This window comes from Andrena cerasifolii, chromosome 1, assembly GCF_050908995.1.
Source record: "Andrena cerasifolii isolate SP2316 chromosome 1, iyAndCera1_principal, whole genome shotgun sequence".
Classification (NCBI taxonomy): Eukaryota; Metazoa; Arthropoda; class Insecta; order Hymenoptera; family Andrenidae; genus Andrena; species Andrena cerasifolii.
Window position 1 is genome coordinate 20,413,190 of NC_135118.1, and position 15,776 is coordinate 20,428,965.

General features: G+C 46.5%; 2 protein-coding genes and 1 long non-coding RNA gene across 7 annotated transcripts in view; 1 reads left to right on the plus strand and 2 right to left on the minus strand.

The window, feature by feature from the left end:
* Nucleotides 1-15,776, plus strand: part of LOC143378348 (uncharacterized) — a 305,064-nt gene that overhangs the window by 47,069 nt on the left and 242,219 nt on the right. The window lies entirely within an intron of this gene.
* Nucleotides 1-15,776, minus strand: part of Rdl (Resistant to dieldrin) — a 97,924-nt gene that overhangs the window by 33,301 nt on the left and 48,847 nt on the right. For all 5 annotated transcript variants that reach the window (XM_076829988.1, XM_076829987.1, XM_076829986.1 and 2 more), the window contains exons 2-3: nucleotides 14,665-14,762; nucleotides 5,419-5,486 (exon numbers count right to left, since the gene is read on the minus strand). In XM_076829988.1, coding sequence (XP_076686103.1) covers nucleotides 5,419-5,486; nucleotides 14,665-14,762 — 166 coding nt within the window. The remainder of the gene's footprint in view (nucleotides 1-5,418; nucleotides 5,487-14,664; nucleotides 14,763-15,776) is intronic.
* Nucleotides 11,795-12,278, minus strand: LOC143368107 (uncharacterized). The gene is made up of 2 exons (XR_013085161.1): nucleotides 11,893-12,278; nucleotides 11,795-11,849 (listed from the first exon to the last, which is right to left on the minus strand). It is a non-coding gene; the product is annotated as an uncharacterized LOC143368107 (long non-coding RNA).

Genomic DNA, 15,776 nt, shown 5'->3' on the forward strand with positions numbered 1-15,776 from the left:
TAGTGCCGTTTTGAGCGTCTCAGGGTGGCGTAACCCCATAAGAGCTTTTCCCGAAAGAGCGGTTTGTCTACGACACACGATACCTCCTGAACTTCGAGTGTAACACGTACTTAGAAATAATTGAAAAGCTATTACCTGGGATTTCGCGATCAAGGTGAATTTCTTAGCGAATCTCAACGAATCCAATCACGCAGACTAATCGTCGAAATTCGCGACTATTGCATCCTTCATACCCCGTATATCTATCCGTATATATGCGTGCCTCAACGTATGTGCGGCCAGCAGTGCTCGAGTCTCCATTTCTGCGATCTCCGTGAACGAGTGAAACGTTGCCACGGTATTTCTGACGATAACACCCGTAAACGTCCCCCTCGCGATATCGGAGCGCCCGTCCGAACCGAAAATTCTGTACACAGGCGGTCAGCTTGCATTTATTCTTCGCCCCGTAAATCCCTCCTGCGCGATAAAACGAATCGCCGTAAAACGATATTGCCAGGGAGCCAGCCGTAAAAAGCGTTAGACCAGCCTCTCCCCGTACGGTCGAGCGAACGCATTTTTCGATAGCCGGCGTTGTTCCGCGGTTTCGCGTACCGCTACGGCCGCGCACCCCGTCTACGTCTGCCACCCTCGCGGACCGATTCGAGCACCGCGGGTAGGGCCATGCAACAAGAACATCGCAAATCGAATTAAACGAGTCAACCATAAACCATAAACGAAGTGGACAAGAATATATCTTGCGAAGACTGTGGAACGTAGCAAGGTTCCCTTGTAACAGTTCAGCCAACCAAACAGCTGTGACGAGCTATAAAAACGTAGGTTAGTAGGCCATCCGTGTAGTGTAGGTGAGACGTGTGTGTCGGGTCCCTTCTCTGTCTGTACGTGTACGTGTGCTCTGGGTGTACGCGTAGGTATGCAGATGGTGTGTCCGTGTCACGTGCCAATATGCCCCTTGCTGCCAACATAAATATCGCGAGCCGCGATGCCTATGTGTCCCTTGCTGCGCTTCCTCGCGCCCGCCCGCGGATGGTTCCTCGAGATTTCAATGGGCCCGTGAAACACTTCAATTTAGGCCGCGGCCGGTCGTCGTTGGTAACGATTTTTCACGGCGCGAGCCTCCCAGCTTTTGGCTCGCGGGGTAGCGCGGCGGGCGTTCGCGAGTTCAGACGATCGGACCGGTAACGACATGAATATTCACCGGAATATTTATCAATCTTACGCCCGGGCCGTGTTGTTCTTTCGGATTTGAATATTCTGCGCGGGCGCGAGCACACACGCACGGCGGATAATCGCAGAAACAAACAATCGGTAACAAGCGGCATAGTGGGACGAAAGTATGGCGCGATCTGTGGGCTGATCCGATGGTACGATCGACGCGTTGCCGGGTCTGCTTGCGGATCGCCGAGGCGCGGATCGATCGTATCACGGTGAAGTCTCGCGAATCGTCAACAGTCCCACGAACGTTGTGATGAGCGAATGATGGGAGGACCCGTCGGTCACGAGCGAGGGGAGGAAGAAAGAAATGTGAACGAACGAACGAACGGGCGGGCGGCTGTCGATGTGAGTTCTGTATGAGTTTGAGAATGCAAACTGTACCATCAACACTTCGGACACCGAGCTGATGCTGAGGACATACATGGTGACGCCGACCTCCACTGGTGGACCTGCAATCAACAAAACCATCCGGCCTTGGTCGCTCTGATTATCCGCTAGTTTCCAGGTTCCCGTACATCTGACAGGTAGATTGTACGTGGACGATAAAGGTTAAGTTCTGTGTCTTACCCCTGACTCACGGGCACCGGGGTGCTTCCTCAGAAAGTGAATGAAAACGAATGGGGGGCTTTAGTCGGGTAGCTCGGAGAGTGCGCAAAGGTTACGCGTGCAGAATCGGTACGGTTAATGATCCTTAGCTTTCTGGTTATATCTGAACGTTCCGTGGCGAGTTCGAAGGGGACACGAGAGTCAGGGGTAAAATGCAAGCGTACAAGTCGAAGAGAGCTCGCACCCTGCACGGAACCAAATCAACAGCACTGGTCGGCCACGTTGCTTTCCAAGCTAGAAGAATTATTTACACTTGACTAGTCATATATGTATATACATAACCCTTAGCTATTATGTATATTACAGCCATCAAGCCGCGTAGCAAGCTGGCTTCACCCTGCTCAACTATCTGTCATATCATTCGCAATTCTTTGTTTCTCCTATCCCCCCTTCTTTCTTGTATCATTCCCGCTACACTCTCCCCTTTTGTACCCGTATCTCTTGTTCCGCGGCGCGCCGTTAGCCGAGCACCGTGACGTTCTAAATTCTAATTATATTTCTGACCAGCTACACGCGCGTCTCTTTATACATGGCGCCTCTCGCAAGAATTCAGTCCGTTTATATCTCCGCTATCGATTCGATCCCCATCCATTTCTCTCGTTTGCATCTCCTTTTCACCTGTCCGTCCCCCGAACGGCGTGTCGGCACTACCTGCCCGTCTCGTGAACGCCGCTTAAACGCTCTAACCCCCGTTAAAGAGACGCGGTAGACGACCATAGCGCGGGATTGCTGTCATTGTCACTGCGATCGTCGATTCCGGACGAATCATACGGTCGTGGTTCTGCTCGAAAAATTCCACGATGAGCTACTCGGACGGACGCGTGGACATTGCTCCTGGCGCGTTTAACGGGGTCGGTTAACTTTTTCGCGTTCGAACAAACGAACGTGTGATACGTGCGGTGTCAGACACATGGGGTGTTGGGGGTTCGGGGTGTAGGGGTTGTGGCGGGGTGAAGGTAGTGTGGCGGTGACGGTAGTGGTTGTTTTTTTTTTCGGGGGTTGGTGGCGGGGTGGTGGTCTGGGGCGACAGGGGGTATCTCTGGCGGAATTAAAATATATAGAATATATATAATAATAATTGTAAGTGGTGGCAGGCGGGCAGCCCATCTCAGCAACCGCGGCATAGCAGCTAGCGTCTAAAAAATGATCTAACGGGACGGTCGTGCGTATGTAAGATATCCAAAATTGAACAAGATACTATTCTTCTACTAAGAGAGGAAACAAAAGTGTTCGTTCGTTTCGTCGTTCTGGACAAAAGAGCAGACCACGCTTCAGAGAGCATAGGCTATAAAAAAGTAACAAGCAGGAGACAGTAAGATATATATATATATATATATGTATGTGATATTCGTCTACACTCGGAAAAATGTAAGATTCCAGTATGATTGAATCGATTACGGTTCTCATCGTTAGGTCGCAGAGATTCGTCAGAGAAACAGAGAGTGGTAAAGGAGATAAAAAAATAAACGTGTGCCTTCTAGAGTGACTATACAGTGTGAAAGAATACAAACCATCCACCGAATACGATTCACGAGCCAACGGCGGCTGAACGCATTACACAGTGTGTACATAGCGAAGTCTACGGAATTTTGTTCTCTCCTCTTTTTCTGAGTGTAGCCTACGAGAGTTGTCAGCACTTTTTCATCGTTTCACACACGCGAAATAGTACTTTGTCCATTTTTGGCTCGGTGTTTGTTTCGTTGGGTATTATTTTCTTGGTTTCTGCTGTTGTCGTGTGCGAGTGTGTCGGTCCCTGTTCCATGCACGCGCACAATTATTCTGACATTAATAGGAGCCGCCACTGCGGTAGCTAGGCGGACGTAACGTAACGCATCAAGCTGGCCGGAGGCCCTTAACCAAGTCGACTTCATCTCGTGTTGTATAGTTCTCGAAGTTACAGTGGCTGGCCGTATTTCCGGCCGTTTGCTCGCAGCCCTTAACTCTGTTTCATCAACGGCTTAATACAGTGTGTCCCGTAGATCAAGCAAGACAGATAACTTTCAAGGGAACAGCATTCAAGAATTCATTTTCAAACAAGCTTAACATTCATCGAACTATACAGGGTACGGCGGTAACGACGACACAACCGTGGCTGGGGTGATTCCTAATATTCTTCGACAGCGTGAGAGAATCGACTTTCAGGATCTCTGTGGCGAGTAATTCAAGGGACAACCCATCGCGAGGGATCAATTCCGTTACCTTAAACTTTACCATGCGATGAAATTTGGAAATGCTACCTAGCCGCGTCTTAAGCATTCTCTCTCACACTTAAAACAATTCATACGATTTAAAGCGACGCAATAGTTAATGCCGCCATGGGTATCGTTCTACCGCTCCGGAAGAACAGAACATCGGATACAAACTGTCGTGTCCAATGCTTCGTCGAGCCAGTAAAAGAATACGGCGCATTAATTGCGAGGGCCGCTAAGACGTATAACAACCAGCGACAAATTAAGTACCAGGGGGTCCGGAGAAACGTGTCGACGAGAGGTCGCACGGCTGGGCCGTCGAAAGTCCCGTCGTTCCTCCGCGTCCTGCCAAGATAGTGGACGTTCGTAGCCGAGCGGAAGGGGCGACGGCCTGATCGTAATCGTGTTACGCGATTGTCGCGGTTACAGGCGTTCTCGCGAAACGAAGAGCAGATCAAAGGAGCACAGAGCCCGAGGCGATGCGGTTCTGTGCACGGCAACCGAACTAATTTCATCGGCCAAGCGGCAATCGGCCCTCGACACACGTACGATCGAGAGGCGAGAGCAGTTCGGTCCTATCAAAGCCCCGGGACAACTCCTCCTTTTCTCTCCCTCCTCCCACCTGGCTTCTTCCCCAACGACAGAGCCAGATTAAACCTGCGAATTTCCTGCGGTCGAGGGCTGCAATTAATCGATTATCTCGTGCACGCCTCGGTGCCGATCGATCTCGGGCGACACTGTTGCGCAATCGGGCGACTATCCCAATCGTAGAAGCAATCCGGAAAATTGCATTAAACTCGGCGCACCGGTCTGCGTACCAAGCCCCGTCTCCCTAGAGCGTTCGTTCCTTGGCCTAGAATATTGTGCCCCGCGCTTCCGACCGAATACCAGCCAGGGGTGTTCTGCAGGGGTTGGGGGGGTTGGGGGGGGTGGGAGGGGGGGGGAGGGGGCGGCCACGCGCGCGCGGCAAAGAAAAATATCGGAGGAAGCAGCGATCTCCAATGTTCCGCGGATACTATTCTCGGCGAGAAAGGGAACGAAAGAAGGGTGGTCGAGGGAACTCTATGCGTTCCTGTGCGCGTGCATGCATCCAGTGTAGGTGTGCGTCTTTGTGTACATGTGTCTGTTGTGTGCTATGTTTCAGAGAGCTTTCTCTCTGGTCTGGCTGTGTGTGTGTGTGTGTGTGTGAGTCTGTGCACAGTGACGTGTGGTATGTAGATGATATTGTGGCTGTAAACGATTGGCGGCAATCGTTCTTTCGAATACACGGGCACTAAGAAGATATGGTTGCTCGGGCAAAGGGGAGGGTGGTGGGGGGCGGTGGGGGATGTTTTCAGTTCGAACGAACGGGATGAGATTTTAGTAATCGATTTTCAGCGTAATTTGACTGAGTAAGACCTAGAGGTAGTACCATTTTCACTTCGGATAGCGAGCTGATACTCAAGACGTACATGGTGACGCCCACCTCGACAGGAGGACCTGAAATCGAAGGTTAGTCAGACTGAGTCGGCCGTTTCCGGCCGCGGACAAGTTACACGATGGGGTGACTATGGCTTGTTTATTAGTATTCTTTTCTTTTTCTGTTCACTGATCGTTAAACTTATGCGTTAATGTCATTCACGCGTTACTGTCTAAATGTTCTTTTTTCTTTTGTATTTTCTTTTCTCGCGAAGCTATAGTGAGTGTGAGAATGTTATGGTATTATTAGTGGTTATCGCTACGGCGGATGGATCGCTGAAAGTGGTAATTACTCTCGATTAGAGGACCACCGATTATTTATCGTTTACTTGCGGCGGTGTGCTTGGTTACTCCGTCTTTCGAAGTTTGTCGACGATTGTCTAGCTGGCAGTGCTGAAACGTTGATCGTGTCGCAGAAATTTACATATCTCAATTTCCCTATATAGGTAGCAGTCTTTTTTTTTTAATATTACTTGTAAGGAGAGCTCACTTGACAGACATGTCGTTCGTCATGTCTTCTAAATTTATTACACAATATTGTTAAATTTCAACGAGCTTCTCAATCTTCTTCTCAATCTCAATGACCACCCAGTTCTGCGAAGCAAGACCCACAAATCCTCTGTGTTGCAAATTAGCCGGCTCTCCCGGCAGGCGATATTCACCTTCAGCGTTCAAGTTCCTTAGAAATACGGAGATAAGAAAGGCAGGTACAAGTACGTACCAGTGGCACGAGTTATCGTAACAATCGGAGCATCGCGCGCCAATCTAGGAACTGTTCGATTTTCATGGGCAGACGGGCCAACATCTTAACGTCGAGTGGTTTCGCGGCGGCCATTGCCGTTAGTATTTCATTGGGACGGCGGTGGAACGGCCGTCAGGTAGGAAGAGCTCGAGTACCAGGTGAAAAATAAAGAGTCGAGGCGAAGGTCGGCCGGTGGAAGAAGGAGGCTAGAGCACCGGAACGGCATTTCCGCGATAAAGTTGACTCGTAAACAACGGGTCTGCCAGCGACACTAGGCGCACCTTCGCCGATATATCTTCATTTCCATTTCTGGGATGTTTTTAAAACCCTATACCCGGCGAACGTCCCATATGGGACACATATTTCACAATGACGGGCCGTACACGTTGCAAAACGCAACGAGCGGACGTGGTATCGAGTTAATTGAAATGCGTTGGTATGGCTTTACCTCCACAAGCCGGCCAATCGTCCATGAGATCGTGTTTCAAAATAAAAAAAAAAGGCAGAAAAAATAATGAAAAGGGGATAGCAGCGGTTGGAACGAGTTTCGCGGAAAAAAAATTTGATCGTATCGGCTACCGTCATATATATTTTTATTCGTTATACGAGAGCCGCAGGCTTGTGTACGAAATGTTTTTCATGGGAATGTTTTTGTATATGTTACGATTCAGTGGAAGCTCGGTACTCTAATCGTGAGTGATCGAGGTCAATGCTTTGCTCGCCACGCGTGAAATTTACGCATATACGATAGATATATCCTTATTACCGCACTGTTTGTTTTGGTTTCGTGGTATTTCTAGCTGGTCAGTACCACATTTCTCTTTCTCCTTTTTTGATTCGTATCCTCCATTCTTTGTTTCCTTTTATTTTTGATGTCATTGGTTGTGATGAAGTGGTAATGCTCTTTCTTTTACTTCTTTCATTTACTCGTTTGTTTCACCGTCCTTGCTACTAACACTTACTACTGCCATTCTTGGGAAGTGGAATCAAGTTGGACATGTAAGGCAACAGAAGATATGAACGTGACAAATTGAAAGGGTTTAAGGAAACTAGGCAGTCCAATCGCTCGAAAATCAAGTATTCTTGCGAATTAATTACAACGAGATGAAAGCAAGCATAGACTTTTCCTTTATACAATATTTATTGCTATCGCGTAGAGAAAAGAAATATATTTTTTATGCGTATCTATTTTTACAAATGGCGCCACTTGAGGTTGATTAAATCATTATACAGTGTTTTAGAAAAAAGTGTCTTTGGTTTTGCACTGATGATGAGCTTAAAAATAAAGACACAACGGTTTCTTTGGGATATGTTTTTCCTAGAACCTGTAATTTCGATCTGAACCTCGGAAACAAGAATTGAACAAAAATTATTAAAATAGCGACTATTAGAAGACGATTTTCACGATAAATCTCGATTTTCAAAGTGCACAGATGACTATTTTTTTATCTCGGAAACTAGAGGTTTTACACCTTAATATCGAGGTTCAGTGCAGAAAGGAATATATTTTGAACGTGCTTTAAAAATTTCAAATTAATCCGAACCTCCAGTTTTTTTCCAATCACTGCAAAACCACAGGAAAAACGAATACACATCAGACGACTGAGCGCCAACATATATATGCATATATTATTAAAAAAAAAATTACAGTTTATATTATTAATAAACATTTCACAAGAGTAGGGACTAGTCTCAATTTGTATCCATCACCTTGTAATTAATTCGCAAAAAAATACTTGATTTTGTAGCGATTTGACTGCCTAAGTAGTTCCCTTACTCCACCATAAAACTCAGAAACTAGACACACCTTCGAAGACTTAGAAAATTCGTCACAGAAACCTGATTCATCTCTTCCAGACTGTGAAATGTCTACATTCGCTATACCAAGACTGCCAACAATAATTTACAAACATTTCGAGGATCACTGCTCGACTAGGTACATCTCTCTAGATTTTTCTAAAACCATTACCCCCGAAGATCCTTACACCCAACTTATTTCGCTAATCTACCTAATCATTACACCTCCTGCGAATTTCTAGCTTCACGAACGCACGTTGCATCGAGGCTTTGATGCATATCACAGCATCACCATCAATCGAAAGATTTGCCCCCGCGTACGTTAAAGCAAGTCACTGTTCGAGACAACGGGAATGGGCATCGAGTTTCCCCGTCACGTATTTTGTCATTTTCGCGGAGACTTGGATCGCGGGCGCGGGAGAAAGCGCGCCCCAAAGGAAATCCCTTGGTGCCGCGGAGAATATCGAATGAAGGGAGGACCGTTAGTCGAAGGAGCCACGGAACTCTGTTTATCCGGTGGCTGCAGGATATCCCGTTGGCCTCGGTAATGTCCAAGATCCATCTAAATTTTAAATGTTGAAACCCCGTGCATCCATGGCCCCGGGAAATCCTACGTCTCCGCTTGGCCGGTGTTACCGCGGATATCGGCAATCCGAGTCGAGCGCCGGGGCGATACGTTTGAAACGATCTCGCGGAATAGTCGGTACCATCCTACAGGCGGTGAAAATAAGAGGGGCATTGAAAATTCCCCTGGGATTTATGGCCATTTTTGACCTGGGAGCGATAAATTCGAGAGGAACGGTGAAGCGGGTTCTATTGGGCGCAGTATCGAACCTCGGAAAGATATTCCGCGGTCGGGCATTATTTATGACGCGTGTTTTGCAGCAGAAACCACGTTACCGTCCGTGTTAACATACTGAACAAGCTGCGGTGGATAATAAGTTTCGCTTCCATTGATCCGCGGTATAATTGATTCATTATATACGTTTCGCATTAGTATTCCAATGCGAATCCGAGTTGCCAGCGAGGCTATCGTTATCTGCATTTCATGCCCCGTCCGTTTGGATAGATGTTAATCCGCGAACCAGAACGTGCTGAGGAGAACGTCCGTATCCGCGTCTCTATGAAAGATTCGACGTTCCGAGGAGGGCAGCAAGTTGCTCAGTTGGAATGCCAAGGAAATCGATCGGACCGGACCGGGCGAGGGAATTGATAGGGGTTGTTTTCGGGAGTAATTCTCGCGGACGGCACACTTTTCGGGGGTCTCGAATTCCACGGCATTGTCTCCCGCGGGAAAAGAGCAAGAAACCGCAGTTGTGGATGCCTTCGTGGGTCACCGTGGCTCGTGGCCAGCGTCAGAAGTCCGGGGATCTGGAACTGTCCCAGCACGGGATCAGGAACGGAATGAAAATGAATGCACGTTCGTAGCGGCGACGAATAAATAAAGCGCCTGTGTTTACTGTTCATACTATTCGGAACGTGTTTGCAGGGGAACGGGTATGAAATTTTCCGCCGCGATGCACCCCAGGTCCCAACGATCTTATTAGCCGCCGCTCGACGATATCCCAGCAGCGACGTTCGCTTTTCCTGAAAGTCTTCGGAGCTACCGAATCGAGCAGAAATCGCGATATTAGAGTCTATAAAATGCTGGGTTATCTCGGAGAATACGGAGATTCGTATATTTCAAAAGAATTATCAGCTTAGAATCTGGAGGGGTTCAACTTTTGAGCAGAGTCCTTTGGAATGTGATTTTTCCGAGCTAGCTTTCTGTAATTAGGATTCTTTGGTGCAACCGTGATCAGCAGAGGAGACCGAGGCTAGTTGATACAGACGATTTATCTCGACACTGTGGATACGTAGCTCCATTTCAGCGAGATATGTGAAGTTTATTGTTCAATTCTTTAATATGATAGAGTCTGTGTACATTGACATTAGCAATCGTTTTTTAATTGTTTTCGTTTTCATAGGGAACAGGTACGTATTCATGATCAGTTTTCTATCCGTCTGGAGACGCTATAGAACATTTTATTTTCTCAATTTGTTTCACTTCACATTGAGTCTTTTGAAGGTAAGGTAATTACATTTTGTTACTTTGTTTATGTGCTCTACATTATTTTATGGAGATTTGTTTATGTAATGACTTCCTGCGGGGTAAGTTGATACGTTTTCCCTGGGGCATGGTGATACACTGTATTCATACCCTTTATTTCTAGAAAAATGTTTGGAAATTATAATAAAAAATTACCTTTTTGTCACTAAGGCAAAGTGCGAATATGTACAACATTGACGAAATTACTTTGAGCCGAGCAGAGCAGTATCAACTTTCCCCGCAGTGGGGTAAATTTATACATTTTGCTTTAATCCAAATAACATTTTTTCATTTATTTCATATGCATTTTCTCAAGTTTTCACTTGCTATGTTTTAAAGACGAAGAATCAAACTATATGTTAGCATATTTGTTATTAAGTAATTAATTCAAACAGAAATGAAAAAAAAAATTGAAATCTGAAAAACGTATCAATCAGCCTCGGTCTCCCCTATATTTCATCTATTAACAATACACTAGAAGCCCTGACGATTTCTAAACCCAAGTCCACTGAAACCTTCCTGTCTCCCTTTGTGGTTCTTGCAATCGCCACAGTGTCTCCGCAGAGGAAGGAACATTAGTCTTCAGACTCGCTAACGGGTTTGATAAATCAAAACGTCCTAGAAACCAACAGTAAACAGAAGACGCGAAGCAGTCGCCGCAATTAGCCTTTCCTAAACACCCTGAAATCCTGAAACTACCGAATCCACTCCGCACACCAGGGATGCTATCAATAGGGGTAAACAGTGTGGTTGTTGGCCACCTAAGTCAGAGGTTCACATAAGCGTTGAATTATAAGTCTTACTTTGATAGCATAGCTTTACGAACACAATTAGTGTTAATAGCTGTAAACGACTCTAATAGTCTAGAAATAGAATTTGTTTAAAAAAAGAGTAGAAGGATCCACAACAATTTACAGAAAATACGTTAGCTACGAGAAAACATAGTTATTGGCCAGGCGAAGGCAATAATTGGCCGATCGTTTGGCAGTTATTGGCCACTATTTCATAACCTGTATGAGATATACAGTGACTCGCATTAATATTCGGACACTTTTTAAAATCGCATAACTTTTTTAGAATTGGTCCAAACAACTTGAGTTTTTTTAGAAGCTAGAAGGATTAGTTTGCTAACTGACGCGTTTCGTCGTTTTGAAAAAGAATGTATTTGGTTGGAATAGCGAAAAGAATAGTAAAGGTCGATTTTTAAACTTTTTTTTTGTGAGCTTGTAATGAAAATTAAAAAAAAACCGTTTGTAGATTGCAGTAAGTTGTATACGTGCCTAAAATTGCATCAAAATCGGCTAACGTTGCTCCGAGCTACAATCGTTTAAAGATCGCAGAATAAGGTCGAGAATCGCGAAAATTCCCGAAATCAGCGATTTTACAAACGGGTTTTTTTGAATTTTCATTACAAGCTCACAAAAAAAGTTTAAAAATCGACCTTTACTATTCTTTTCGCTATTCCAACCAAATACATTTTTTTCCAAAACGACGAAACGCGTCAGTTAGCAAACTAATCCTTCTAGCTTCTCAAAAAAACTCAAGTTGTTTGGACCAATTCTAAAAAAGTTATGTGATTTTAAAAAGTGTCCGAATATTAATGCGAGTCACTGTATACCCTACCTAATTATGAAATAATGTAAATGTAAAAAAAATGAATTGATTCGGTTAGAAGCATAGGATATAAATTATTAAATAAAAATGGGTAACGTAATATTATTAAATTTAAAATATATAATCTATAATACCCTTTCTACTTAAATGTTTCTATATTAGCTAGTATTGCAGCTTCTTTTAACAGCGTTTTACATTGTATTAAAAGCATTTTCTTTTAAAACCCGACCTCTTAAAATCACAACAAAGAAGCGGCCAAAGTATATCGAATGACGGCCAACAACTGTTTCACTGTTGCTATGACTGTTAGCTACCCATTGGCCTCGTGGCCAATGACTGTCCTAAGACATTATTTACATTACAGTTCTTGGCCACCTATAATTTTTGCAATAATGTATAATATTAACAAATAAATAATCCGTTTTTTATAAAGTTTAAACCTTTATTTGTCTATATAACGAATGTGAGAGTCATATATCAATCGTAAATACATTAAATTATCTAAGAATTGCCTGATGTAACCGTATGGCTATTCAATTCAATCACTGTAGTTTTCAAGCATCGATTTCAAGTTGTCCTGAATGAAAGTACAAGGTATTTGAATATATTCATTATAAAAGGCATAATGTACATTAGTTCTTAATATTCGTGTTTTTAAAAGCCAATCACTGTCAGGTGGCCAATAACTACTCTGTTTACCCCTACACCGCCATCCCTCCGTTTTGCTTCTAACTCTTCCACAACATTTTGACTGTCACGTCAGCCATGCACGATTCCGCTCCCCCACGGCTGACGGGATTGATATCGGAGTAGGTCAAATCCGCCCAATTGAATCGATGGTGCACAGAATCCTTTTCTTCGGTTACAGCGCATCGATACATTCAAGAGTCCCGCGTTGCCCCCAAAGTGACGCTTTCGCTGCAAGTACTCGCAGCATTCCAGCTACTAAACCACCGAAATCCCCCACCGTTTGCGGAGGCAGGAGACTCCCCTTGCTCCCTAAATTCCTCGGCGCTCTCGAGGCCTCTAGCATCCGAATTCTGCCCCACCGCGACAAGGAAAAAGTTACTCGACGCCGCGAGACCGAGCCGTCTATGATCGTCGAGAAGAATGCAACTTTCGCCTGTCACGCGGGAAAGCGGGGCCATCCATGAGACGGCCTGCGGCGGGATCGGTGACAACGGAGACGCTCCGCTGACAGAATCAATGTTGAAATTGTAATCGAAGGTAAAGAACTGTGGCGGAGCGTAGCTGGAGCGGAGATGCCGTTAACGGTAACCCGTGGCAACCCGCGCCCGCGTCCCGAGCATCGATCCAAGTTTTATCGAAGCGCCCCAGCCCCGCCCTGCCTCCACCGGGGCCAGCCGAAAATTTGACTTCATCGCGGCAATTGAAAACCACCGGTTTCGCCCGTTCATGGCCGAGCCGAGGGCACGGGGGCCGTTCCTTCGTGTCCGTAAACAAATTTCAGCTACCGGCTCCTTGGACGTCAGCTGGCAGTCCTCACACTCTGCCTCGCGCCGATAGCTAGTCGATAGACCGAGATTCTTTCAAACCTCCGACCGACCGAGAACTCCGCTGAGAAACATTCAAATCTTTCGTGTATCTTTCTGTGGATTTGTCGCTTCCCGAGGAACCGATTCATCATCCGCCTGGTGTATGGACGTGGCAACTATCCGGCACGGTGTGCAAAGTTTAAGTACGCGATTGATTTTCACAGTGGTTTCGCTCGAAAGGGGAAGTGCAATATTGGACTCCGATTTTCCGCTAGACTGTATACTTTAAGAGTATTCCATGTTATCCTGGCGCGTTTCAGCGGAACCGTGCACGTAATTCCTTTTTCTTTTAATTCCACTGTGGTCTGCGCGCAATGGCCGCGCATGACCTAGCGCGTAGTTCCATTCGCTTTCTTCTCGTTATAACATCCGCTGCTGCTTTTTTACAGCTGCCAAATTCCTCGGTAGATAAAGCGCAGAACCAGTTACGTTTTAGTGGAATAAGAAGTCGCTTCCATTTCTAGACGGAGCGTTACGGCCCGCGAAAGCCTCGCCGGTATTGTTTCCCTCTACGGCGGGGGAAACAGCGAATTACTGGTCCGCTCGGTATCGAGAAACGGTAGACGCGACTTTTCATCCCGTGTCCGTCCCTGACTGAGCATTTTTACGACGGCAAAGTACACGCCCACCAGCTTGCTCCCTATTGTCCCGAATATTCTTCTCTGTATCGTCCGCGACGAAAGAGTAAGCGGCGTCAAAAATATTTCCCCGAGCGTTCCGCCCCTCCTAGCGTTGTCGTCTCGCTTTCATCCCTTTGTCGTCTACCGATCAACGTTTCCCAGCGGTTTTCGTTTCATTATCCCGCCGTTTTCACGGACCTCCTTCGTGATGTAATCTCGTTAACAAAAGACTCCTCTAATGCTCCTATCCGAAATTCCGATTGAATTCGGCTACACCCTCATCGATCCTCCTCCACTGCGATCCGTTCGCCGTCGAACTACATTTCAGCACTGCCAGACACTTTGGTCTCGAGTTTAATCTCGTGTCAACCCAAGCACACGTTGCAGCTTTTGCTCGGCGCTCGCAGCGAACAGAGCGGACACCGCGAACCTCTACATTCCGCGAGTCTAATCCGAAAGTCTTTCTACGGTCCGGACGATTAATGCTCGAAGACGGCGCCCGTTCGCTGCGAGGCAGAGTCCCGATACGCCCAGTCCGTGCAACGACTATCAGAAATGCGACGAGTAAGCAGGTATATGCGAGAATGATCGAGCATCGTGGGCAAAACCATAATCCATTCGCGTCAGGTGCGATAGACCGTTGGAAATTGATCCGGCCGATGTCGCGGCGTCCGATTCGGCCGCCGGTTTTGCGCACGATCGTCGACCCGCTGCCACAGAGTGGTCGAATGATCGGGCTATCGAATTAGGCGGGGGAAAAAAAATCGTTCACCCTACTCACCTCCGTAGTTCGGCCTTACTCTTTTATCGTAACTGACGGAGAACGAGTCCAATATCGCGGAGATGTTGACGGCAGCCGGCTCGTTGCCTCCGCCGCTTCTGCAATATAAAAGGATAACGATTCTGTGAAACTTCCCGGCAGTAAAAAAGTTTCGCCGGGTATGAGGCTAAAGATATCAGCCGCGTACAGTACAGTGACGTGTAAAAGTTCCTGGGAACTTGGCCTCTCGGCTTTGTTTCAGTGGAAATAGCTGAGACGGACTTCGGGCGATGCGGGCTTAAACCATGACGAGGGGAACAAGCAGGATTGGGTTAGAGATCGCCAGTTTTACGCGTGTCCGTGTCCACGCAGCGTCTATGTTTACGACAGAAATTCTATCCGCGATGCAAATTGGGAGAGCCGTGGCTACTGACTCGGGGTGGCCTCGTGACCCGGCGGCATCGTGGACTGTAAACTTCTGTATAAATTATTCCCATACAATCTATTCGCAAGGCATTTAGACTTGCAGATATCCCCGTAAATAAGAAGAGCGCTTCGTTTCGTATTATTCAAAGTACGCCCGCGTAGCCCTCTGCGCGTTGCTGTACGTAAATATAAAATACCTTTAACACAACCGCCGGGCAAGGAGTTTACGGCGCACGTAGAAGGTATGAAGCGCAAAGCTTAAATAACAGCCCGGTATATTAAAATTTTATCGACTACGGCGAAGTCGGAAAAAGAATTTCCGACTGGCGCGCGGCCCGTGCGTACAGGGCTTTAATTATGAAACAGATTCCGAGCGGCGTGTCCTTTTTGCATGCCGTTACAGCGAGGTTTTGCAGTTTTCCGCGCGGCCCTCAATTTGTACACGGGTCGCAAAAAATATTTGGCTCCGGGAGTGTGGTTTTGATTTAACGTTAAATAGAATTATGTGCTGGGCAAACGTGCTTCTGATCCGTGCGGCTCATCCATGTACCCGCGGGGTGAATGAAAAATATGCTTTTGACGCGTACATGCGGCTAACGCGCTTAAGTGATCAATGACGTGAGAAGGCAGCAGATAATTTTATTCCGCAGCCGGTGTGCAAACCAGGTTTGTTATTGAAATACCATACGCGGGCGCATTTTATTCGG